Below are 27,155 nucleotides of genomic sequence, written 5' to 3' on the forward strand. Positions count from 1 at the left end.
AACAAAACTGTCCTGATAAAGAACTGAAAAAGTTGCTTTTCTCTGACTGCAGTTTTCTAAAAGTGGAAGTTAATGTTCTAAAATGTATGTACACATTGCAAGTGTGTGTAGAGCTCAAAAGCGTAAAAAGCAAAATATATTGAATTTCCACATACTTGTTATCCTGCATTCCAGTTGACTGTAGAGAATCTCTAGTCATGTCTATCTGTTTTTGATGCCTCTACAGAATAACTGCCCAGCATCCTCTGCCCAACCAATCAGAATGTAGGAAAATCTACAGATATGACGGAATCTACTGTGAATCTACCTACCAGAAGTATGTTGAAATCTTTGTGAGTCTTCCTTCTGGCTCGTACATCAGTGCTTGTGGTTGCCAGCTATTCAAAAATATCCTTGTATTGAAACCTTCTTTTTATCTAATTTAGTGGGGGAAAAAGAAAACAAAAAAAACAAACCAACAAACCAAACAAAAACAACCAAAACAATTTGCCTCTGAGATCAAGACAGAAAAAAAAGTTTATTTTTTTGAAATTGTGGTCTAAAAGTTTTTTTTAACGACTGTATTAAAGCTCTTAGGTAAGCTTCTTTATATTGCAATAAACAAGTACTTATATGCAAGAAAATCTCGGCAAAATACATTGCACAGGTGCTACGCATCTTAGGGATTTGAAAGGTGTGTTATGTATAAATTAGCTGTCACTTTTTTTCAATCCTGTAATGGAATGATGAGTTGTAATTTGCATAATCCTTTAAGAAGTCAAATTATACTGTCATGTAGCAGACTTAACATGCTAGCTAAGATTTCAGAGCTTTGCAGCTAATTACTATGTACCTTACAGGACAGTTAAATTGAAGTTGAGTCCTCTGTCTTTGCTGCCATTTGCTTTGTCCGTTACTTAACAGAATCTGCACTTTGGGTAACGAGGTGTTGTTACTATCACTGAAGTAAACACTCTGCTCTGGGAGGAATTGGCATTTTAATATATCATAGTTTGACTTGTATTGCTTTTGCTGTGAAGAAAGTTTTTTTCAAAAACAGTAATCCAATTGGAATCTTCCCAAAAAAGATGAAATTTATGCTTTCCAGAAAAGTTATGGAATATTGATTGAAGCAACATTAACCTTTAATTAAATTCTCCTATAGAAAATGTAAAATAATGTAAACATAATTCCACTGAAGGCATTATGTTTTCTGGATATACTTTGCAAATATACTTTGTTGTGTTTTTGTCTTCATACTCTTCTTTTGTAGTAGTGTGACTATTGAACAACAGTACCATTTTTTTCCTTAAAAATTCTTTGTGAATGCAAGCTGGTGAGTCCTACTTTCATTTACTACTCCAACTGGTTGTACAGCACTTTCTTTCATGGTTTCCATTTTTAAAAAGATCAGAAATTCTGGTGGCTGCGAAGGCTGCTCCCTGAAATAGACACAAAGCGGATACTGGATGGAGCTGGGACTGTCCCCTACCTAGCATGGTTTAGGTGACTGTATCACTGTATCTTTACTATATACATGTAGTTATCTCTGGCTTTGTTTCTTGATATTTCACTGTCTAGATAGTGTTACTATTTTTATCAGAACTGGTATAATTATAATGTGGAATTGTTACTGATTATCATTAAAACAAATTCTTTGTTATCTGTGAGTCATTTGTTGTGGCTCTTGGTGGCCAGGTTTCTGTAATTTGTTAGTGATTTTGTGGCTTTGTTGTATACTTTGAGAAATCCTTTTGTTGTATAAGAAGGGGGTCCTTAAAGGACCAAATTAAAGCAGGATTTGATTACTGACCATTCAAATAAGTGCATATCAACAATGAACTGTTGTTTATTTATAATTAAGCCGGTTTCATGTGTCTGAAATTACTATTGGCTTAGAGGCTGAGATTTGTCAATTAGGAGCCCGGATGGGGCTACCAGGAATTTGGTGCCTAGTAAGGCTTCCCTTCTAGCTGTAGGAATCATCTCAAGGGCTTGCTTTTTAAAGAATCGGTGTTATTTGTAGCCAAGGTAGACACAGTAGGCAGCACAGCTGTGACTGCCAGGGAAAGTCACTAGGGGGATATTCATAACAAGGAAATATTGGCAAATAAATGATGAAGAAGGGGAGGAAATCCCCAAGATGTTAAATTGGAGCACTGTCACTGAGATGATTAATGGTGTTGTGTATTTTAGTGAAGATGCTTATCTGAATTGTCTTGAAACTATAGTGTACATTTAATAGCACCTATAAAAAAGCATGTGGTACACAAGCACACTGAAGAGAAAAGGCCAGGGATTCCGATTTTATCTTCCGATTTTCTCCAATTACGTTTTTGGCTTCTGTTTGTTAGAAAGCTGGAGTTAATATATATTATATAAAAAGTATGTGTATTCTATATATTTATTACTCATCAGCATTTATATAGCTACTTTCCCTAGAAGATTGAAATGTATTGTAAAAAAAAAAAAAAAACATGGGTAGTATTGTAAAAAACATGGGTAGTTTTTCCACACTCTTGTTGGGTGAATATTATCAAGAGTAGGGAGATGTAGGCAAACAGTCAGGGTCACAGGGCTGCAGTGAGTAAAGGGCTACACTTTTATCAATGATGGAGTCAGTACAATTTTAAAAACATTTCTACATCAATTTCTGGTGAAGGGGTAGCTGTTTTGGAAGATCCTCTAGCTTTCAACGTCAAACCATAAATTTCCTGGTTTTGTGGTGTGAATTATCACTTGCCTGGAGGGATTGTTATCCATGAAAGCAGGTGCATCTTTGGGCAAGTTACTTAACCTCCTTGGGCCTCAATAATTACTAGTAGATATAGGAATAGATACAAATGACATATCATCCTATCTTCAATGAGCTTATAGTCTATTACAGCAATGTTTTTCTAACTCTTGGTTACTATTCAAACAGTTGGATATGTATCCAATTTAGTGGATCAAGATCCTAATTTTAAAAATGAAATGGAAGAGAACAGAAGATTTTATTGTATTGCATTTTAGTAAGAATGTCTTATTTTGTGAGGCTCCCTTTTTAGTTTCATATTTGTGTATGTGTACATGTAACTGCACATATGTGTTTACTGGGTAGATCATGAGGTAATATGTGTTTCTACTGTGTTTCATATCCAAAAAGAGTGGAAGCCACTGTAATAGAGTTGAGTAGGTAAATGTATAAACAGAATAATATATAGGTGTTGTCACTTTGTGTTCAGGGTACACTGGATTATAAAGAAAGAAATGGTCAGTCTTATGAAAAGCATTCAGGAATGAAGAGGCTACACTGTTTGGTCTCTCATATTCAGGGATGTGCTAGAGCCAACTTGGATGGGTTTGTGAGAGTCAATTGTATGCACCTCTTTCTCACTTCGTTATTTCTGGCCTCACGTTAGTAACTTGAAGTTGCAGAAAGTATTTGCACCATGGAAATTGGAAAATATTGCAATTCTGGTGCTCTCCAAGCCCCAAGTGATTGTTAAATATGTACCAGCATGTCATTGCTCATATTTGTTCCAACTGTAATTCTATGGTTTTATAATTATTGTGAATTACATATTTAAAAACATTATTTTCTATGTTGCATTTATATTTTATTGGTAATTATTTAAATGATTAGACAATTGTTTCAATAATGAAAGTTTAAAACAAGCAGGAATATAAAACCTGTGATTATTTTAAAAGGTCTATAATTAGTTCCAAATAATAGTAATAGTTACTCTAACTTCTGTTAAATGCTTATTATACTTTCAATTTAAAATTTCAAGTTTAATTGGTGAGATCAGGTTCTTTGGTAAAGGATAGGTATATAGTGTTTTAAAAAATACACATCTTATTGTAAATATTTTACAAATTGTATCATTTTAAGTTAGGCAGTTATCTTGCTAAGTATTACAAATTTTGGGTCTCAGACCCCTCCTCTCCTTGTCAATGGTCTTTTATAGTTTGCAATAATGTCTGTGTTTTAGCAAACACATCTGTAAAGTAGTGGATTTCATTGGAAGATGCAAAAGTTCTTTTCAAATTAAAACAGTTGTCAATCTTATAAAAATATTTTCAAATACAAAAGTAAAAGTAGCATAGTCTAAAATAGGAGAAAAGACACCCCCTCCATAATAACTATAACTCTGAATTTTAGGTTTATTGTTTTTTATTTAGAGACAGGGTCTTGCTCTGTTGCCTAGGCGGTGGTGCAATCATAGCTCACTGCAGCCTCGAACTTCTGGGCTCAAGCTCCTGAGTAGCTAAGACTACAGGTGCATGCCCCCATCTCTGGCCTTTTTTGTTTTGTTTTGTTTTGTTTTGTTTTTAGTAGAGGACAAGGTCTTATTCTGTTACCCAGGCTGGTCTCGAACTCCTGAGCTCAAGCCATCCTCCCACCTCAGCCTCTAAAAGTACTGGATTCCTGGCCTGAACTTGAAAGAAAATATTGGGTAAGTCAGAGGAAATAAAATATTCATAGACATGAGATGGAATAGTAGTAGTAAGTTCAAAGGAAATCACCTATGTTAAGAAGAATATGAGATAGTGAGGAAAGGTAAGTAGGAAAGAGACAACTGAGCTAGGTGTTTGTAGCTTCAAAACTTAAGTTGCAATTCAGCCATATAGTTGGACACTGCCATAGAGGGATTTGAGGAAGAGTGGGTTGTCCTTAAAGCCAAGAACAATCCATTCACCAGTATTTAGAAAAGATAGAGTGAGTCTGAGATGGCAGCTTCAATTACTAACGTTTATTGAGCACTTGCTATGCCATTGTAATAGGCATGACAGTACATATTTTAAACAACGAGGTTTAATCCAGGATTCCTAGACTCCAAGTGTAACCAAGATTGAGAAGCCCTGATTGAGAAGGTGTTTGTAATGGATTTAGACAGTTGTCATTGAAAGCAGAAGAGGCCATTGGCAAAATTGTAAAGTTTGTCTTTGTTTAGCTGTCTTTTCCATCCTTTGGAACCCCATCCTTTTCCAAGCCCCTTTTTCTCCTTTGTGAAATTCATTCCACCTGGATACCTGGTTAGTGTTTCAAACCTGTGCCTCATCGGCAGAGTCGTGATTGTCTGTCGCCCTCATTGCAGATCAGGTGTTGTAACTGATGGTGTTACTGTTCTCAGGACAATTTGCCTTTTCATAAGCAACTCCAGGTGAACAAATTCAAGAAAATGGGTAGTTTTTCCAATAGAATAATTTCAGACACCATGACAGGGCTTGGATAAATTCATTTGGGACTAGAGGAAAGTTTCTTTCTTCCCTGAAAATACAAATCCAGAATGTGGGTACTCTACTCGGTATATAGTGTTAAGGCTGGCCTTGGCCAAGAAGCATGGATTTGGATTCACACCCAAAAGAGGGAAGGATTTAACAAGTTCCAGGGAAGAGAAGAGGAGAATGAGTGAAGAAGGAGGGAACATGCCAGTCTTCATCAGCTCTTTTGTACAAGACAGAGTGCTAACCACTTTCACGTGTTATCCCAATTAAGGCGAACAAGACAGGCACCTTGTCAGGGATTCTGCTGGGGGAAAGATGGTCACCTATGCTGAAGAAAACAGAAAGGTCACGGAGGCTCCAGCAGCAGGAGTGAATTCTTTTGCTGGTTGTTTAACCTGATTGACTGATTGCTATTATACAGTCATCTTCCCCTCACCCGCACAATAGAACTTATGCCAGTTGTGTTAGGATCGGTAAATAGCAAAGAATTGAGAAAAGAGTTAGAAATATAAAATGAACTTCATAAAGACCTCTAATGTTAAACATGTTAAACAGACATTGAACTTTGTAGCAAGAACTGCTTCAAGCCTTTCGATATCCAAATGAATTCTAATTTCCACATCATGCCTTTCAGACCTCAGCATGGTTTCTGGTGGTTTCTCCCAGTTAATTTTAGCATCACACCAATGCTTTTGCCTATAAATGACTTGAAGTAGCATATATTGGTAATGTGGATGGCATGAAAGTGTATTATTTAGGGCTTATTCTAGACTAGCCTAGAAGTGAGCGAATTTATTCATTCATTTAACAAATATATTTTAATCATCACCCACGGGTCAGGTGCTTTTCTACACGAACTGTTCTTCACTGACTTATTCAGAGGTGACTAAGAAAACGTCTGCTCTCTAGAAGCCTAGAAGACTGAGATATCAATAAGTAATTGGCATTCTGCCTGAGCGGTGCCTCAAGAGAAATAAGTGTCAACTATGGACGCAGCACCACGGAGGGGCCGTTTTTAATAGTGCAGGGAGCCCAAGGTCTTCATGGTGGAGGAGGAGCTATCTGAGCTTGGGAGGGAACCTGAGGCAATGGTTTGGGCTAAAAGGCATTTCTGGTGTGGCAAATTGCAAAGGGCACAGGCAGAAGTGGAGGGCTGGGGAACGGTGACAGGAGGTGAGGCTGGAGAGGAAGGGAGAGCAGAGGCCTCAGATCCTGGAGGACTGCCACCCTGGGAGAGCCCTCGCAGGAGTTTTCAGGAGTGTGACAGAGACTGCATCTTCGAGGAGAATTACCGTGGAGGTGGATTAGGCCCGAGGCTGCTGTGGGAGTGTCCCATAGCTTCCTCTCCTCTTCTTTGTTTCGCAACTCTTTTAACTTGCTTTGCAAGAAGGAATGTGAAATTGTGCTGTTTGTTAGTTTAAAGTTGCTTTTTATTGATAAATATCTTGAAGGACTCTCCCAATGTGAAATCCGGTTCAGGATCTGTCAGCAAACTCATTGCTTTTCCTGGCTTGAGGTGCCCACGTCTGCCTTTCTCCTCACAGACCACTTGTAATTCAAGATAAACGAATGCCAGAGAGTAAAAATGGATAGGTGCAGGCAGCATGATTTAGAATGAAAGAATATTAACTGGTTTCACCGGAGTGTTTATTTTCATTATGAGAGAAGTGACTACCTAGGTTTTTAAAAATAACTGGTTGGTGACACACCTGCAGTGTGCATGTGACCTCTAGAAACTTGAGAACGAAAGTAAAGGTCAAGGTGAGAGGTGTAGCGCCACAATGAGCCTTTTGTAGGCACGCCGTTGAACAGCGGTGTTCAAAAATCTGTAACAGGTGGTTTCAGAAAGTCAGTGATACTAATGTGCTTGTGTCCAGACTTTAAAAATACTGTAGCAAACTTAAACTATGGTTTTAGTAAATTCTCCTTACCTTATGAACAGCTTCTTCTGTGTATTGAGTTTATAAATGTGTCTTTAGTGAATCTTTGGACTTAGTTTATGCATTAGAGTGTAATAATTATGCTTTGTTCTTTGACTATGAGCAAGCTATTTTAAACAATTAAGTCCATGCAGTAATGTTTAGTCATTGCTAGCGGTGGTTAAATCTCTTGGAAATGGATCTGGCTTTGATCCTAGCCCCACAATTAATCTGTGATATGTGGGACAGTGACTAAGTTGCTTAACTTTAAGCTTCTGTTTGCTTATCTCTAAAAGTAGGGGCAAAACAATACCTCAGAGGTTGTTTTGAGGATGAATGTGATGATTAGGATGGTGATAATAATTAACATTACTGATCTGTTACCAGGTGCCAATGGCAGGCACTGGGCTAATGGCTTAACATACATTAAAAAAAATCCTTACAATAAACTTATGCCTTAGGTATGATTATTACCACGTTTTACAGATAAGGTAACAGAAGCTTACAGAGCTGACAGAACTGACTCAAGGTTAAGAAGGCAGGATGTGGTGGAATTAAGATTAGTATCACCAAATTATGATCCACTAGCCAAATCTACCCCCAACCCCCCAGTTTTTGTAAAGTTTTATTGGAACAAGGCCATACCCATTCATTTGTGGTGGAATTAGGATTAGTATCACTGAATTAGGGCCCATTAGCCAAATCTACCCCATCCCCCTCCATTTTTGTAAATAAAATTTTATTGGAAAATATCCATAACTATTCATTTAGGTATTGTCTGTGACTCCGTTCCTACCACAATGGCAGAGTGGATAGTAGTGGCAGAGACCATATAGCCCACAAAGCTGCAAATATTTACAATCTGGCCATTTATAGAAGTTTGCTGACCTCTGCATTAGACCTCAGGCTATCTGACTTCAGAACCTAAGGTCTAAACCATAAAGACACTAATCATGGTGCTTGGCATATAGTAAACATACACTAAATGGGTACTACCCTGTTGCTCATCTAACTTACTATAGAACTGTTAACCTCGTAGAATTATTATCTGCAAAGTGGAAATAATAAGCATTCAACCGCCAGCAAGAAAAGTCATTATGACTATGGAGATGTTGAAGAACTTAAAGTTCCAAAAGGAACACACTCTGAATTGTGTGTTATACTCGTTGTTTATTACTATGCTTTATGTAATATAAACGAGAAATTCCATTTTCACATCAAAGTACAGTATTGCATTAAAGGAGATCATTGTGAATTTTAGTGACTATTCAGGATATCTGTTAAAAAATTAATTTCATACGTGAGAAAATTTTATAATTTTAGGAAATTTAAAAAGTATAATTTTCCTTATGAAAAATACATATTATCAAAAAACCACTTACAGTATAATGATCTGTATTATTTAAAAAGTATATAAGCAGTATCTTTACAATAAGAAAAATATGCAGCAAGACATCTCTTTTATTGAGAAGATAAACAATTAATGTACCTCCCTTAATTGTCCTACCAGCAACAAAGGAACGAAATTATGGTTTCCACTTTACCCTACTCATAACTTTTATTTCCATGTGTTTTTCTGTTGATTTAGGGAATTCCCTGTCCTCTGCTCTGTAAATGGCCTTGGATTTGTGTTACCTTGGAGCTCACAGAGCGGGCTTTGGTGGGCCTTCAACTTGTGTTGAGGGAATATTCTTGGAATTTCTTTCACCAGGCCCAGTGTCATGTCTCTGGGTTGGTGAATGGTGGGCGGGGAGGGGGAGTAGTCCTAGATTACTTACCTCATGACGTTTATCCTCTTCCCTTGCAAAAGCTCTTTTTGAATAGAGATGCAATACATTTTCATTCTGGAACACTTAGAAAACACAGGTAAGCATAAAGAAAGAACATCAATGTTTTTGTACTTGTCCTACCCACAGATCACCACTGTTAACAGTTTGGTGGCTATCCTTGTAGTCTTCTATACAATGGCGTGTGTTTCTGTGAATAACACTTTTTATAGATGTATATCCATGTATATAGGTATTTTCTTGTGAATCCATCCACACCTGACTCGGCTGGGAAATGTCTGGGATGAGGTGTTTTAATTTGTATATGAGCAGCTTATTTGGGGGAAGCCGGAAGCTACACAGTCAGTTTCCATAGAGAAACTGTTCCACAGAGATTTCCTTTTTGAAGTGACACTTGTATTTTTCCTGGTGTAGTTGGTATTGAAATTCAGGATTTTTAGCACTTTTGTTTTCAAAAGAATTTGTTTGAATTTAAATTCAAGCGAGAACTAGTGATATACTCATTAACGATAGGATTTTCAGCAGAAAAATCTTTCCTTACCACCTTAATATTTATTTTTATCTAGACATAGTACACATTTAAATGCGGAAATAGTTTTGCAGTTATAGAATGAAGCTAGTGGTGAGAAAGGTGTGGTGAGAAGGGTATGGTGGGTTAAAGAAATATATGGCTTTTTTAGGTCAGATACATCCATGTATGAAAAGTTAAGCAATTAGATGGAGTCTTCTGGTTGCTCTCCAGACTCATCCTGTCACATGTTATGTCTGCTGCATTATCCTCTAGGTTGCTTAAAATTAATTTTATTTACTGTGTTTAGCATTGAGATGTTTAGGTCCAGTTCTTAAAGCAGAGAGAGGGCTGGGTCCTTCGAGGATTTTGGTTTAGTGACCAGCATGTAACGGAAGCATTGTTGGGTTATTTTTTCATTGGCAAATTTGAGACCTTGTGACTCATATATGAGTTTGAGAATTCTTTGGAACTGGGTTCTTGGGATTTATGTGGTTAAATAGACTATCACCACATCTTTTTTAAATCCTAATTTCCCTGTCCCTCCCTCAACCCAATTATAAAGGATCTCTGGGCCTTGCTCTTTGCTTGTTCTCATGTGTTACCAATGAGAAGAGGCCTATTTCTCTTACTAGCAATTCTCATTACTTGCATTTCAACCATCATAAGCTTTCATAACAGCATCATTTTCCTGGCTATTGCCTGTCAGGGGTGCTTACAGTGAATCACAGCCAACTGCATGCCTTGGCCTTGACACTGGAAGGTATACAGTCTTTTTGATGATTCTTCTCTTTGCTTCCTCTCTTCAACTCCACTTGAAAAACTGTTTTAGGAGTAAAATTGAATGATTATGGCTTGGTCGGGCACAAAGCATCCTGTCCTGTGTGCTTGAGGCACCATCTGGATGTCTTGGTGAAGAACGCATTTTAATTTCTCATCCCCTGGAGAAATTCATCAGGTGTCCTAAGTCTTGAATTGCTATCAATGAAAACAATGGTATTCATGGCACCACCCTTTTAAAAGGAGAGGTTTGGAGAAACATCCAGCGGAGATGAGGATGGAAGGTCGAGGGTATTCCCGAGCTCTTGTAAAATTCATGATCAATACATTCATCTGATAGCAAGATTGTTTACCCTCTTTTCTGAATGCTGCTTGCCCAGAGGTAGTAACAATTTATATGATGCTGGTAGGAATAAACAATGTTGTGTTTTTTATTTTTTAATTTATCATGGTACTTGGGAAATGCCTCAGGGAAGAGAAGACTAGAAAATTAAAATTATGGGCCAGCAGATTTTAAGTAGAGTATGTTTTTACAAGGGTCTGGTGGCAAGTTTGGTTCACTTGTACCAAAAATACCTTTACTGGGTCTGTTCAGGAGAAATTTGCAGGACATAAACGTTTGCTGTGGTACAGAGTGTCCTGAGAATGCAAGACTCTGAAATATAGACAGGAGAATGACTATAGCCACATTTATTCTGCCGTCAAAAGGAAATATTCTTTGATGCCAGGGCCTTTCATTGTGAGGCTAAGTTGATCCTTCTGGGACAACAGAAGCATTAACTCTTGACAGTGAAGTTACCTTTCAGGGGCCCCATTCCTACTTCTGTGTTGGCTGGTTTTCTATATGTAGTAATGCATAGACTGCATAGGCTGCAGTAATTGATACAGCTGAAATCTGGAGAAAAGGAAAGAAATGCTCCAAATATGGGGTGCTGTGGTCTTCAAGCATTATTGTAATTGACCCGAGCAACCATGTTTGAAATAGACAATACTATTCTGAGTTTGCACTCAAGACAGTGGAAACTCAGAGAGGTCAGGCACATTGCTCAGTTCACACAGCTAATGAGGTGCAATTTGGTAACTAACTATTGGAGACCCTCTCTGGTCTGTGTGGCCCATCAGTTCTTCCCTTTTCAACTGGATGACAGGGTCCCTTGGAGCAGGATGACACTTTACCTTAGAAAAACATCCATCCTCCATTTGAAGATGGTCTGTTGAAATCTATTTCTGCAAAAGAAGAAGACCCTAAGGAACTTGAAGCCATGCCCATAGAAAAATCGAGGTTTGCCATATTTGAACATTAGTCATTTAAAGAACATACAACCAGTGTCCTTTAAGTGTAAAGCTGTATACTCTCCAGCATGGGACAATTAGATCTCCCCTTGGGGATTTCATCTGTCCTTACACTGTGGTTATCACACAGAAATGGATGAATGTCAACTTTTAATCTTAAGCCCTCTTTCCAAACTCTAGTTTTCTATTTTCAAACTACTTGACCTTTGCATTGTTTCACCTCACAACAATCTCCACATGTAATGACCAACAAGCTTGTAAGCACTCCCATGAGCATTCCCAATTAATCCTCAAAGCAAGCTAGTGAACTGTGTTTTGTCTCTGTTTTACATGGAGAAAAACAAAAACAAGCCCCTGTATTACAGAGGTTAAGTGATTCAAAGTATTTCACACAGCTCGGGTGTAACATGGCTGGCCTGCAGATTAAGACCTCTCTCATCTCCCAGTTTAGGGCCTTCTCCAGGACAGTGCCACCGTTCCTCCAAAATAGAACTTGGCGTCTTCCCCAGAAAGATCCTCTCCTACCTTGCACTCCTTTTGCTTTGTCTTCATTTATATAGTAATTCAGTCTCATTCTTGACATTATCTTTTATTCTGCCTCTCTCTTGTCTCAAATATTCTTTTAGTAGCATATTTTCTTTTAAAACTTCCCTTCTTTTCACATCCCCTTAATTCAAGCTATTATTTCATGCCTAGATTGTTGCAGTCTCCTAACTAGTGTTCTTGTCTTCTGTCTTACTGAGTTTGGTTCAGATAAATACTTGAGTCCTGCTCTATGCAAAGCACCATGCTAGGGAATGCAAAGATTTTCCTTTCTGGGCTGCTTCATAAATAGTTACCAGATTGAAATACTATTTCTAACATATTTTCCTGCTCAAAATCACTGACTGCTCCATCTCACGTCAAGCTGTCTGTAATCTTAGCTTAGTGTTTAAAACCTACCAGTGTAGCTCCATTCTGCCTTTCAGCCTCCCGATAACACCGGACATTTCTCAGCGCGAGTTCTGTGCTCTGTCCATGAAACATGTCCATTCATTCTTGTCAGGCACAACACATGCACTAAGTCCCTGCGTTTGCTTGCTTCTTTGTAAAATCTTTCTAACCTTGTTTTATCCACAGTGGTTTCTCTCTTCTCTTAACACATTAATTGAGTACCTTCTAGAACCAGGAACTATTGATTGGTATGTATCAGTGGACAAAGGTCATAATCTTTGTTCTCAAAGTTGGATTATTCTCAAAGTTGGATGGCATTAGAAACAGGCAGTAAACAGCAGATGTTAAAAATGAAGGAAATCATATAGTCTGTTACATGGCAGTCAGTTCAGTGGAACAAAAATACAGAAGGTTAAGAAGGATTTAGGAGTCCTGGGGTAGAAGTGAGTCATTGTGGTTATAATAGATGATGACCATTAAAAGAAAGATGACATTTGAGCAATGACTGTAAGGAAGTGAGGGAGTTAGGCATTCACATAGCAAGGGGAAAATATTCCAGGTAGAATGAACAACCACTACAAAGGCGCTGAAGAGTTCCTAAAGTGTTCAAAGCACACCAGGGAGGCCAGTGTGGTGGGGGCTGAATAAGCCAGGAGGACAGTAGCAGGAGACAGGTCAGGGAGGTAACAGCACACAGGATGCTGGCAGGCCAGGGAAGGACTTCGGCTTTCGTTCCACTCGAAACAGTCTTGGGAGGATTATGAATTGAGGAGAAATGAGACCTAACTGATTTTAGTATCAGTCTTGTTACTGGCTGAGCATATGCTTCAGGGGGCTGATGGTGGAAGCAGGGGACTTAGCTCAGAGGCTATCAGCATAATCAAGGTGTGATTTGTACCAAGACAAAGTGGATAAAGAAGACAGAGAGAGAGAGAAGTCAATATTGAATCCAAGATTAAATACTAATGTATCATTGACTTTGTATTGCATGTGGTGGCACTCAATCACATGTATGCAAATAAGTACCTTTCCCTCGTAAACTTAGAGATGAAGCATGACAAAAACGTATAAAAGTTAAATGGTAAGAAGCTGTGTGTATGTATGGATAATATCTTCTCAATAATATTGCAAGTTCCTTAGAGATATTTATTCATTTATTCAGTCCACAAACTTTTAAAAAGGTACTCGTTAAAGGCCAATGATTGCCTTGCATCTGAGCAGTGCGGAATGCAATAGGAGAATGTCAGTGTAGTGAGTTAAGTGTGCAGGCTCTGATGGAGACTGATGTATTCAAACCCTAGTTCCATTACTTATTTGCTGGGTGATCTTGAACAAGTTACTTAAGCTCCCTGTTTCCCACCTTTCTCATTTGTGAAATGCTGGTGATAGCATCTCATAGGATTTTCTCATACGATTTTCCATAGGGATTAAATGAACTAATACATGTAAAATGCTTAGAAAAATGCTTCCCCTGGAAGTGCATACTAAGTACTCAAATACTAACCCAAAAAGTTAGTGCTGTGGAAAAAATAGCTAAAAGAGGATTTAACATTTAGAGTGACTTTTCACCCCTGTAACTACCCATGTTCACAACCTGTCAAGTTGCCTGGTTAATGAATGTGAATAATAAGGTCTCATAGTAAGCCTTGTTCTCTAGTTGATAGTTTAAAAATGACAGAGAGAATTGCATTGTGATTAGTCTGATTACCTGCCTCTTTTTGAAGGTGGACATGGAAGCTGGTCAGTAACCCTTCTGGGCACATTTTGATTGACAGACTGGCAAACAGCATTTAAATCTCTAACACATAAAAAGATCAATGTTTTCTTATTATTTTTTAGCTTAAAATGTTGAATGTGTATTAAAATGAGAAAAATAATTTTCAGGATAGATATGACTCCTAGTACATAAAAGCAAGGAGATCACATCAAGGAGGGAATATTATTTTTTTGACCAAATACAGGAAATTACTATTTTTCTCCTCCATGTTTATATTTTGCTACCTAATATCTCCCTTCTTTTTTTTTTCTTTCATGTAGTTGTTTTTTTTCATCCCTCTTATTATCAGTAACTATATGGCCTCCAAATCCAGGAAAGAGCAGTGCATTGCTACTGTGGAACTCATGCGGACATCTTTAATGTCAGAGGTAGTTTGAAGAGCAGCTTAATTCTGCTTTCATTGTGCCTGGTACTTCTGTGAGGCACTCAGGTTCTGTTTGAGCTCAGTATTACTGATCCCATCCTATACATCCTAGATGGCAGGGCAGACAGTGGCTGTCAATGAGTAACAGGTAAATATTGAACAGGGAAGCCCTTTTGATTAACTTTGTGGATCATTATTTGAAAGTAGCGTACAGTCAGAACAGCACCATCACTCATGATCATAGCACATGGCGTAGGGGTCAGAGCACCAAGCTGCTGGTTTGAAAGCTGAGGTTGCATTCTTTGTTCTGCACATGGGCCTGTATTCGTGTACTGCTGGACTAGTTACAACTATCCAGTGAACAAAATACTGACTGTTTAGCACAATATTAATGCAAAATATTTAAGATGGTAAAGCACAAAGAATGCTTGAGGGACTTTGTGCGACATAGGTATAAATATATTAAAGTGTGTTTATAATTACTTTTTGAAGTGTTTAACACTGGGTGCTTTTACCTTTTTATCCAGGTTCAGAAACCTTTTTCTAATAAGGAACTTAGAGATGTGTGGCAGGTTGAGGATAAATTTTTGGTCTTATTAGTATGTACTGAAAATAAGTAATTTTAGCCTCTAACAATTTTCCTAGGTTTGTTCTATGCTACCTATGGGTACAACTTACCCCCATGACACATTTACCCAGAAGGTTGGTCCATACCTGATTTGTCAAGTGATTCATTGAACCTCATGATAAGTTAATGGTTTATCATCATTAGGAACAATACTATTATCATCATGATTAATATTTTTAAGCAACCATCAAATAATATGCATGGAACTTGTTAAAAGGCATAAATGAGGTTGCATGGAAAAGAGCAGCTTTCTGTTCTCAAATATTTCTAAGTAACACTTACATGGTCATAAAAAGACACAGATAAAACATGATTAGGCTGCTTATGCATTTCTAGGAGAAACTTAATTCAGTAGTCAAGTAGGCAATTCCAAAACGTTTTCATAAGCCAAAGATTTTAAGTAAATCTTTTAATTGAGACTTTTAATCATACCGAGCTATAGAAATAATATTCAGATAATTATGTTCAATAATTAAGATCATCAAAACAACTAATCATTAAGATTATTAAAACAAAGCTAATCTACATCCTTCCTACCTATATTCTAAAGCAGTGGGTAAAAAGGTAAGCATTTTATGACACTTTAAATACATAATTGCAACATTTACTGTTTAGCATATACGAACCACAAAAGTGACAAAATCTATATCCAGTGTGCTGGATGGAGTCTTAATTTTATGTATCACTTAAGTGTTAAATTTATACAACCTAGTCAAAGTGGTAACAGCCCCAAAATAAAAAATAATAATTTTATTCTGGAAAATTATTCAAATGAAAAAATACAAAGTAGTCGTGCTAGTTAGAGCTGTAAATGACATGTTTCCATCAACTTTCTGAAGAAGAGATTCTGTGTTATTTTCTTTTCTTTTTTTTTTTTTTTGAGATGGAGTCTTGCTCTGTCACCCAGGCTACAGTTCATTGGTGCAACCTCAGCTCACTGCAACCTCTGCCTCCCAGGTTCAAGCAATTCTCTTGACTCAGCCTCCCCAGTAGCTGAGATTACAGATGTGCACCACCACGCCCAGCTAATTTTTGTATTTTTAGTAGAGATGGGGTTTCACCATGTTGGTCAGGCTGGTCTGAAACTCCTGATCTCAGGTGATCCGCCTGCCTTGGCCTCCCAAAGTGCTGGGATTACAGGTATGAGCCACTGCGCCTGGCCAGATTCTGTGTTTTTAAAAATTTCAACTTTGCTTTTAAATAACAGTGGCAAATAGCAATATTCTTTCTTTTAATAATAATATTCTAGACTAATTTATGGGAACCACACTGCCTCTGGAAAAGGACATGATTTAAAATTTCATTTAGAAAATAACTTCAGTTCTAGTATTATCACAGAGCAGTATATTAGAAATCACTGTATTATATTTTGAAATTTAGATAAACCTATAATATGAACATGAAAAACATAAACATGAAAATGTAGTTTAACAAAGGTGAATTTTTCTTTACCATAGAAATACACTGAACGCTTTTGCCAGTTAAAGAACGGTGTGGGTCTACTGTCCTTGCCTCTTTCCCTAGGGAACCCAGGATCTAATTTGGATTAGATTCCAAGTGAACATGTGTTAGGTGGTCCCATCATAACCCTGAATGGATATTTTGCTACACCACAAAACTAGAACATAATTTGACATAAATCTTTGTTTAGAAGCGAAATAGCAGGGGATGCTGTGGGTCAGGGTGGAACTGGCAGGGCTGCGTGGGAACCTGCCCACATAGCCTGGTGTCTAGCAGAGCTGGCACTTTTAGGCCTTTGGTTTCCTTGAAATTAGAGGTAGTGAATTCAACATCTAGTCTCTCTTTCTCTGGGATAGTAACCTTGGTACATACTGTTCTTTCATGTAGACTTGTGACCCATATTTTTGGTATTTTATTTATAAGAAAAATATACGTATATATAATTTTTAAAGTTGCCTAATAATTGCCACAACTTAAAAAGAATTTTTTACTTTATTATGTTTGTACCCTAACAGAAAATAGAATGAGTTAGGCAAGCATTATTTAAATGATGGTGATACCATCACTGCTGGGTTTTCATATTCCATTTTAATCACTGGGCAAATTGGTCATGTTTTATTTGGGGAAAATGGAATATGTTGAGGGAGGATGTGGTCGTTTTGAAAGTCATTTGGTTTAGTTCAGGAACAAACACCCATTTATCAAGGAAATATTTATTGTCTCCTTTTGGGAAACTGTAGGCATCCTCAGTCTCAAAGAAGTTGCATGCCAGTGGGGCAATGAGGCATATAATTTATTGATTTAATAAATATTTAGTGAATGCCTACTAAGTTCCAGTTCCTATAGCATAGAGTTTATATTCAATTGAGGGGAGCAGACATTATGCAGATACATGTGGACTTAAAAAGGTAAAGCTCTATAGTATACAGTAAATTAAATCAGGGCAAGGAGATAGAGGGTGGCAAGTGCTTTTTATACAAGATGGGACAGGTGAAGTACCTTAAGAAGTGCATAAGCTTTTCAGTTCTGTACAAGTCCAGAGAGCAAACTTATTTGTGGCTGTCGAGAATTGAGGGTCTCTTCTTCGAAAGTTGGAACTTAAAGCTGGCCCATGAATGAACAAGGTAATGAACAAACCACATCTGTACGTGACAAACAAAAGAAGGAAACAAGAATTTCTATTCAGGATTGACTAGAAAGGGATTAGGCATATGGAGTCTTGAAGAAGAAGAGAGGAATTTGATTTTGACATTTTACTTAGTTTCAATATACTGAAGTATTTGGGCCAAAGAATAATGGAATGTGTGGGATTTTTGTAACCTCTGTGTTTGCATAGAGTGGATGAGAGAGAGGGGCCAGCTTACAGGCTTTTATGATAATCATGAAGTGAGGAGACTATATAAATTCTCTATCTGCACAGACACAGATTGTTTCATGTTTTATTTTTAAGGGCTATTGTATGAACGTGGGGTGGGGTAGAGGCATCATGTCATCTCCTGACTTGTGAAAGTGATTTGCTGACTGGAAAGTTTGAGGACCACTGTTCTAGTCCCAGTATGCTGTCTGTGGTTTACGTGATTACCTACATGCTTCAACAGGATTCAATCAGGAAATACTTTTTAAAATTATATTTATTGATAGAGCACCAAGAAGAACTTATGAGATAGTGAACATTGTTGAGTTTGAATAGGCAGCCAGAAATGTTTCTGCAGATGAATTATTATAAGAAATGGCCAACATTTAATTCATATCCTACTATATAGGAAACAAATACATGTTAATGTTATAGGATAGGTATATATAACATAAGATAGTGATCATCAAACAGATGACTTTCAACTTTGTATTTGTTAGTGAATTCTGCCTGTGCATTAAGGTACCAATCAGACATGACACATGCATGTTGTGGGTGATGGTGCAGGAATAACACATTCTTTCTTTTTTTGAGACGGAGTCTCACTCTGTCACCCAGGCTGGAGGGCAGTGGCATGATCTCGGCTCACTACAACCTCTGCCTCCCAGGTTCAAGCGATTCTCCTGCCTCAGCCTCTTGAGTAGCTGGGATTACAGGTGCGTGCCACCATGCCCGGCTAATTTTTATATTTTTAGTAGAGACAGGATTTCACCATGTTGGCCAGGCTGATGCCGAACTCCCTGTCTCAGGTGATCTGCCCACCTGCGCCTCCCAATGTGCTGGGATTACAGGTGTGAGCCACTGCGCTCGGCCAACACATTCTTTCTTAAAGTTAGATCCCTACATGGGAATAGCTATGTAAATGTGTTTGCTAAAAGCAGAAGCAACCTCTGTGATTAGTATGCATTTTCTGGTAGCTACCATATTGAGAAGAGGTGTTTCTTAACATTTTTCTGAACTGTTCATTATGAACTAGAAGATTCACACACTTATTAAGTTGATTTCTACCTCCATTAGATGATACAGAGGAAGAAAAATAAATCCTATTTTAGTCATCATTTCCTTAGAACTTGTAATTGAAATACTATACTTTATTTTCTGCTTCAGTGTATAAGCTCCTCCTGAAAGGTGTACCATTGTATAAAGAGTAGACTTTTATCTTTTAAATCATAAGGGTATGTTGAATATTGTAACACCAGAATCTCAGCATCAACCCAGTTTTTGTAGGAATTCTGACTTAAACAATTTAAGGTCTTACAAGTGAGGTTCACACTTACTATACTTGTTACAAATAATGTTTGATATCTGAAAAATATTTTGGTTAACAGGATTTTCTTAGGGTCTCTCTATATTTTTCATCATGTTAGGTGACTTTAAATAATATGAGCATGAGTATCCTGAAATGTAAGCTGATTCTATTATTAGCAATGTGTTAAGTATCTTAGCTTGCATCATTTAAAAACATTTCATTTTTTTTTGCAATTTATATTTTATTTTTCATTTCACATCTATTATTGTACCATTAAAGTTCTTCATGATGTTTGTTTATAAAGTAAGTCCTACATATGCTGCCTTTTCTCTCTTATCTTAACTCATAAAGCTGATATTACCAAAGCATAACTAGTACTTGATTCTCTTGAGATTAGCAGTGTTGTTGGCCTGGCTGGCAGTTATCTGCAAGTTGCTGGAACACATTTTATAGCAGCTTCTATTAGTCAACAGAAATGCTTAGAAAACTGCCTCCTCTGTGCTTCATATTAGGCCATTGAGCTGGCAAAAGAGGGAGAACTTAAAATCGTGATTTAATTTCTTTAAAATATTTGTTTAGGGAAATAGTCATATAATGAATTTTCATAAATAATGTTAAAATTTAGGAAATCTTCAGTAAACTGTATTTTCTCAGTCCATAAGAATATGTAGTTTAAGTTCTAAGATTTTAAGATTTGGTTTCATATTTTGTTCATTGGTAGGATTGGAGATTGGATTATATTAAAAAATTAAACAGTTTTTAGATCATTCTCAATTCTATGTGTCTGTTTTTATAACAATTAGAATTGGCCTTTAAAATTCTTACCCACTGAAATCATAATACAATTTTTGTAAATAATATGTATTTTTGCATTTTCCATCATTGTTTATCACCAGGCTTGAAATAGTATTAAGGAAAAAAACCCATCTTGTATTTCTATCTTGACCTTTCCCTCAGCCCTGTCACAAAACCTGAAAACAAGGGTCTTTATTTTTTATGATCAGACAAATTTATAATAAACAAATGTTGATAAGGAAAAACAAGACCTCACACCCCAAAGAAAAAGGACAGGAGGGTTGTGGAATTGCTTAGCGTATTGCATGGGAAATTCTGTGTTAGGAAGTAAGGAGCTTCTTGCTAAAAAGCCACCTAGAGCCCTTGGGCAGGGGCATTTTATTTTCCCGTAGATACCATGTTAACAATTACATAAAGAAGAGTATAGACTTCTTGTTAGTTGATAAATAGAGATTGCAATCATTTATTAGGTTATTTTATGGTATTTGTTAATGATATTTACCTTCCTAAATTGATTCAGCATAATCCTTAGAACAGCTTTCCTTCATTTCTGGAAGACATATATAGATAATGTGTTACTTATACGAAAGCTTACATGTCACTGAAAAACTGTGATTTTTGCCTTAGCTCAACAGAGCAGCAAGATTATATTAACATAGACTTTGGGCCATTTGAGTTCCCATAGGGTACAGAGTGTAGCTGATATGACATGACTTGCCTCTAACAGTTGTTTTAACAAGATATCCTTCATATACAGTATATTGAGCTGAAAGGCATAACTGAGTAATGTTAGCAAGAAACACTGTTGGCAAAATTCTTGACTTTCATCTTTATCTGATTAATCCAAAGCAATGTGTTACTACAAAAAAGTATTTTCAGCTGAATATATATATGACAGAATATGTATTTCTTTTTAATATCTATAACTTTACAAGAACTATTTTTGGTGTGTGATGTTTTTATTCTACAAAAAGTTTTTCTACATCCGTTACAAAGGACAAGTAGAAAAATATCCAGGACTTTGTGAAGCTTGATGAGGCTTGATGCTATTCATTTGTATAAAGATTTATTGAGCACCTACTAGGTACCAGGCAACATTCTAGGCACTGTGGTGATACAACAGTGGGTAAAACAGGCAAAGGTACGGGCCCTTGTGGTGTTTACTGTCCTGTGGAGGTAGCAGGCACTAAACAAATAGGTCAATTATAGAATACGTAAAAAGGTGGTAAGTACTACAGAGAGAACAATAAACAAGAAAGTGGGCTAGGAAGGCCTAGAGGTGGGGGTGAGGTTTGCAATTCAAAATGGGGTGGTCAGAAGAGGCCTTGCTGAAAGGGTGACAATGAGCATAGTTGTGAAGGAGATGTGAGAGTGAGCTATGTGGATACCCTGATTTCCTTTGGAAATTATTAGTTCCTGTCAGCTGACTGTATTGCCAGTGCTTGCTCTCTCCAGGAATGCTCTTTCCTGTTTCCTGTGTTTAAATTTTCTCTGTAATGCCTTATATTCTATTCTATATTCTACTTTGTTGGAGGAGGAATGTATTTGACAGAGCAGTGAGCTCATTGGATGAAAGGTTCTGTGAATTTCTTTTAACAAAGCATAAAATCAAGCTTCCATAAATACTCCAAATTGCACCTTATCGAGAAATTGTTTTTTGTAAATGTTTGAAAGTGTAAAAGAAAGCTTTTGCACTCTAAAAATGGTATTTTTACTAATTTACTAATTAACACTTTTCTTCTGCTTAGCACTTTCAAGACTTGATTTAATTACAGTTTCTAGTACCTTAAATAGTGTTTTAAAGTGAGTCAGTGTTGCTTTGCTCAAAACATTGCAGTAAGGGTGTTTTTTTTTTTTTGCCCCTTTTGGCTTCAATTTATATGAAATAGATTTTTTATTTTCCCTGCTAGAATTCTCATTGAAAATACATATATGACCGGGTGCAGTGGCTCACGCCTGTAATCCTAGCATTTTGGGAGGCTGATTGCCTGAGCTCAGGAGTTTGAGACCAGCCTGGGCAACACGGTGAAACCCCATCTCTACTAAAAATACGAAAAATTAGTCAGGCGTGGTGGCACGTGCCTATAGTCCCAGCTACTCCAGAGGCTGAGGCAGGAGAATCGCCTGAACCTGGGATAGGAGGCTGCAGTAAGCTGAGATTGCACCACTGCACTCCAGCCTGGGCAACAGAGCAACTGTTTCCAAAAAAAAAAAAGTACATAAATAAAAATAAAAATAAAAAAAGAAAAAGAAAATACATATAGTTCTGTTACTTGCCTGACGGAACTGTGGACAATCAGGGATATATTAGATGGGTATTTGTTTCACAGACCCAAGGATAGAGTTAATTGAACACATTTTCCTTCGTAATATGCAAGTATTTCTGGTTTGGTTCTGGGCTTAGAAATAAAACGGAAGAAGCTCCAATTCTCTTCTTTTTTCTGGGTTTGGAGAATGCATTTAAATTGGCTTCCAAAATATTGAGAAGAATACTCCCCTGGAGAGGTGCCTACATCACCATCTATGGTAATGTCAGAGCAATCAATCAATTAGAATTGTTTAGTAATGTGTACATTAATGTCTTACAAAAACAAAACAAAACAAAACAAAAAACAAAAAAAAACCCGCATGTGAACCACAGATTTCCAAAAACAGTAGAAAGTAAGGTATCGGTTAAGAAAGAAATTGAAGAGTTAGATTTTTAAGTAAAGCACTTTTCTCTTTGAATGAAATAAGCTTAGAGTAACACAATTGATATAATATTAAGTCTATTCATATTTAAGATTGGGTAGAAGAAATTCTTGGAGAGAAAACTATTCTCAGTATTGCTTCCTTCCTGGCAGAATTCACATAGAAATAGGGGTAGAGAGTTTCTTGCTGACGCAGGTGTGCAGTTTCACATTTATGTTGCTTAAACCAGTAAAGTTTTAGAAAATGAAATTATTTTAGAATAAGAATTTATTTTACAGTTAAATAGATTTAATATCAGAAAATAATTGAGAATTACTAATATTTTCAGTGAATTATATGAGATATCTGGAATTACATTCCCCAAAGTAAACACATAACTGCTGTTATGCTGGTAATAGCTGCCTTCCCTGAGTCTCAAACCCCAATTTGCCTGTGCTAATAATTGTGCATGCATGTTCAGACAAATCATACTCAGAGATGCTTCAGATGGCTTTCTTCTGTGCCCATTTTGGGGTTATTTTCAGTACCATTCTTCATTGAAGGGAGAAAAGCTATTGATACAGAAGATGCCTTCCTTTTATTACCATCTTTCCTCCTCTGTGTAGAACTCTCTCTCTCTCTCTTTCATACAGATACCTCGTGTATACATATATTTTCAAGGTTCACTTGAATTGTACTTTTTCTTTTTCTTTTTTCTGAGACAGAGCCTTGCTCTGTCGCCCAGGCTGGAGTGCAGTGGCACGATCTTGGCTCACTGCAACCTCCGCCTCCCGAGTTCAAGTGATTCTCCTGCCTCAGCCTCCCGAGTAGCTGGGATCACAGGTGCATACCACCATGCCTAGCTAATTTTGTATTTTTAGTAGAGATGGGGTTTCACCATGTTGGCCAGGCTGGTCTTGAACTCCTGACCTCCAGTAATTCACCTGCCTTGGCCTCCCAAAGTGCTGGGATTATAGGCATGAGCCACGCCATTTTTTTTTTTTTTTTGGACAATTTCACTCTGTCATGCAGGCTGGAATACAATGGTGCCATCTCGGCTCACTGCATCCTCTGCTTCCCAGGTTCAAGTGATTCTTCTGCCTCGGGCTCCTGAGTAGGTGGGATTACAGGTGTGTGCCACCACACCTAGCTAATTTTTGTATTTTTAGTAGAGATGGGGTTTCACCATGTTGGCCGGGCTGGTCTCAAACTCCTGACCTCCAGTGATCTGCCCCCCTCAGCCTCCCAAAGTGCTGGGATTACAAGCATGAGCTATTGCACCCAGTTGAATTGTACTTTTTCTTTCAGATGTTCAGGCACTGAATTTTTCCTATGTGCATAGTACTGTTGGGCAATAAATGTTTATAAAAATTTAAAAATATGTTTCTCACCCATAAGAAAGTTACCTATAGTGTTGCTGAGGAGACAAGGTACAATATCAGCACTTTTGAATGGACATGTAGTCCAATCTGATTTTTTTAGGGGAATAAAGTAAGACCCAAATATGTAAAATAATTGATAAATAAATAGTAGTAGACAGGCAAGTAAGTGTGTAGTTAAGTGCCACAGTGACCATTACCACTAATAAGAATAGCCAAGTTCAGAGAAGCATGAAATCAGTTAAAGTTGGAGAAAGTCTCTAGAAGAAAATGAAACCTGAGTTCACCTCAGATGTTTTGGGGCATTGAAATAAAACATTTGAGATGAGAGAGCTGCATGAACAGAAAGTTTGAGGCAAAACCTGGGCATCGCCTGGTTACATTCTAACATGGGCAGGAGATGCCAGAGGGCATTGTTGCGTGAAGTGTGAGTGACATCACAGGAAAGCGTGTAAGAGCTTGAAGAAGAGACCACAAGTAGGGAGCCCATCTAGAGGTTTTGCAGTCTTTCAACACTTCTGTTTACATTTTACTCTGATTTTTAGTTAAAAGCTGCTTAACAAAGAGAATGTTGTTCTTTCTTTTTCACTTGCTTTTGCTGTCTAAATACTATTTCCTGAAGTGTTTTCCAGAGGCCGTTCGTTAGTAAGTGTTATTTGGGAAATAGGTTAGGTGATTTGGCAAACACTTGGCTAAATAAAACTAGCCAAGTTCTTTACCAGCAATGTACATCACTAATAAGCTGATGTACAATGTGAAATGATGAGGGAAGCCTTGCTGTATCGTATTTCCCCATAATAACGTTTGTCCATAGAGCTCTATTATCAGATGATATTGGGTGTGTTCAGGGTGGTATGGCCGTAGACTAGAGCTCTATTACCTTATTGCACCAAGGACTAGTGTTCCTTGGAACATAATCTGCAAATGGTAGATGAGAAATCACTTCTCTCATTTCAGAACCTTGACAATAGAAATCTAGAGCAGTCTCTGTAGACATAAGAATTGAAATATCTATCTGGTTTAAGAGAGAGGAAAAGAGACCAACTTTTTTTTTCCCAGCTTATTCTCAAGTACTAAAGTGTGTGTGAGCGATCAGCTGCCAAACAGGAAGAGCTGTTCCAATTCTAATTTGAGCTTACCACCTTGCATTGCTGTAGGAGTGGTTCCCACATGCTGCAAAGAGGTTATTTTGTGTAAATAGAGACTTTTCCTATGTCGTCAAGTGGGAAAGAATCATCATTAGGCTTCCCCACCATTTGCACAGTTTCTGCATGTTGAAGATGTTCTCTCCAAACATTTAGACCTGGTTTAATTCTTTTGCATTCATAATTTAAACTGGATCGAGGATTGCTGCTGTCCAGGATCAGTGAACTGATGCAACTTGTCTCTCCTCTTTATTCACCAGAACTGGACAGCATTTGCTATCTAGTCTCAGCCAAAAGGAACCACTTCTCTTCACAGCTCTGGGTGTCCATGAATCAATTTGTATTGAACCACTTTGTATGACAATCCTTGGGGCACACTTGCATATTTTGGGTTATTCTGGTGATAGCAAAGTGGAATGCCCTGGACGGCAAACTAACATTGTTATCTTAGGCTGATTTATAGGACTTTTCTCCTGGACAGCCGAACTTGCAATGATTTCTCTTTAAAGATTTATTAAAAGATCAATTGTCCTCAATGATTGGTCATGCCAGTGAGAAATAAGCACTATTAAAGCATCCGTGGAATGGAGAATTGTGTTATAAACACAGTTGGTTCTCAGTGAATAGCGTTGGCTGACTAGCCCAAAGAGAATCAAGGTGAACCCAGTGAGAATTGGAACATACGCCTGACTGAAAATTTTAAAATGCTTGGACTCCCGTTTGTGTTCCTAGAAACAATCACATTTATAAGACAATATTGGTTTGTTTGCCATAGAAACACATAAGGCCTAGTCGTAAGAAAGGGAGACCTAGCAGCCGCAAGGCACACGCGGCTGGAGTTACCTTAAAAAAAGGTAAAGTTAAGGTGACTTTGGAAGGCCGTTTAGACTTTGTTTTTGAAAATTCAGATTTTCTGAAGACGTTTCGCAAATTTGATTTAAAAGAATTTTGCCGACTCTGTCCAGTTTAAGTGTAAATCCTTTTTGTTACTCTTGTTTCGTTGAAGTATATTCTGCCACTACCATTGTGTTTTACTGTGTTGATTTGACACTCCCTTCTTGTGAATTTTATGTTGTGATGTTTAGAAGACTGGAATGAGTTGTATTTATCAAAATTGCATTATATGGAATTTAGCACTAGACCTCAAACAAGAAGTTGCTTAAGAAATGAATTCTTAGGATGGGAAGTATAATGCAGTGGTTATAAACACCGATTTTAGGGTTGGCCCAAGTTTAGAATCTCAGCTCTGCCGCTTGGGGCTTTAAAGCCCAGCTTATTTTCTCATTGGTAAAATCCAAGTAATAAAGTCTGCCTTCTAGAGTGGTGCGAGGTTTTTTTATTTTTTTTTTTTGCCCAACAAAAATCCGTTTAATCAAGTGAAATTTTCCTGATTTCTGCTTTTAATGCCCTGTTGTATTTAAACATTTAGCAGAATATATGACATTTAATACTCTTTAAATTATAGCTGTTATTATTCAAAAGTGACTTTGGGCCAGGCACAATGGCTCACATCTTTAATCACAGCACCTTGGGAGGCTGAGATAGGCAGATCATCACTTGAGGTCAGAAGTTCAAGACCAGCCTGGCCAACATGGCAAAACCTTGTCTCTAAAAAAACACAAAAAATTAGCCAGGTGTGGTGGCATGTGCCTGTAGTCCCAGCTACTTGGGAGGCTAAGGTAGGAGAATCATTTCAACCTGGGAGACAGAGGTTGCAGTGAGCCATGATCATGCCACTGCACTCCAGCCTGGGTAACAGTGAGACTGTCTCAAAAAAAAAAAAGGGACTTTGCCTCCACTCCTTGATAGCAGAGAGACAAACAGCTTATGCAATCATATGAGGGTAGAGATAATAAAATGTGG

The 27,155-nt window shown here is 37.5% G+C and overlaps 1 protein-coding gene across 7 annotated transcripts in view; it reads left to right on the plus strand.

The window, feature by feature from the left end:
• Positions 1-27,155, plus strand: part of NPAS3 (neuronal PAS domain protein 3) — an 871,327-nt gene that overhangs the window by 124,419 nt on the left and 719,753 nt on the right. For 4 of the 7 annotated variants that reach the window (XM_030813218.1, XM_030813234.1, XM_030813227.1 and 1 more), the window contains exon 2: positions 227-316. The exons of the other annotated variants lie outside the window; for them this stretch is intronic. In XM_030813218.1, coding sequence (XP_030669078.1) covers positions 227-316 — 90 coding nt within the window. The remainder of the gene's footprint in view (positions 1-226; positions 317-27,155) is intronic. 7 annotated transcript variants of the gene reach the window in all.

Source organism: Nomascus leucogenys, chromosome 1a (assembly GCF_006542625.1).
Source record: "Nomascus leucogenys isolate Asia chromosome 1a, Asia_NLE_v1, whole genome shotgun sequence".
Lineage (NCBI taxonomy): Eukaryota > Metazoa > Chordata > Mammalia > Primates > Hylobatidae > Nomascus > Nomascus leucogenys.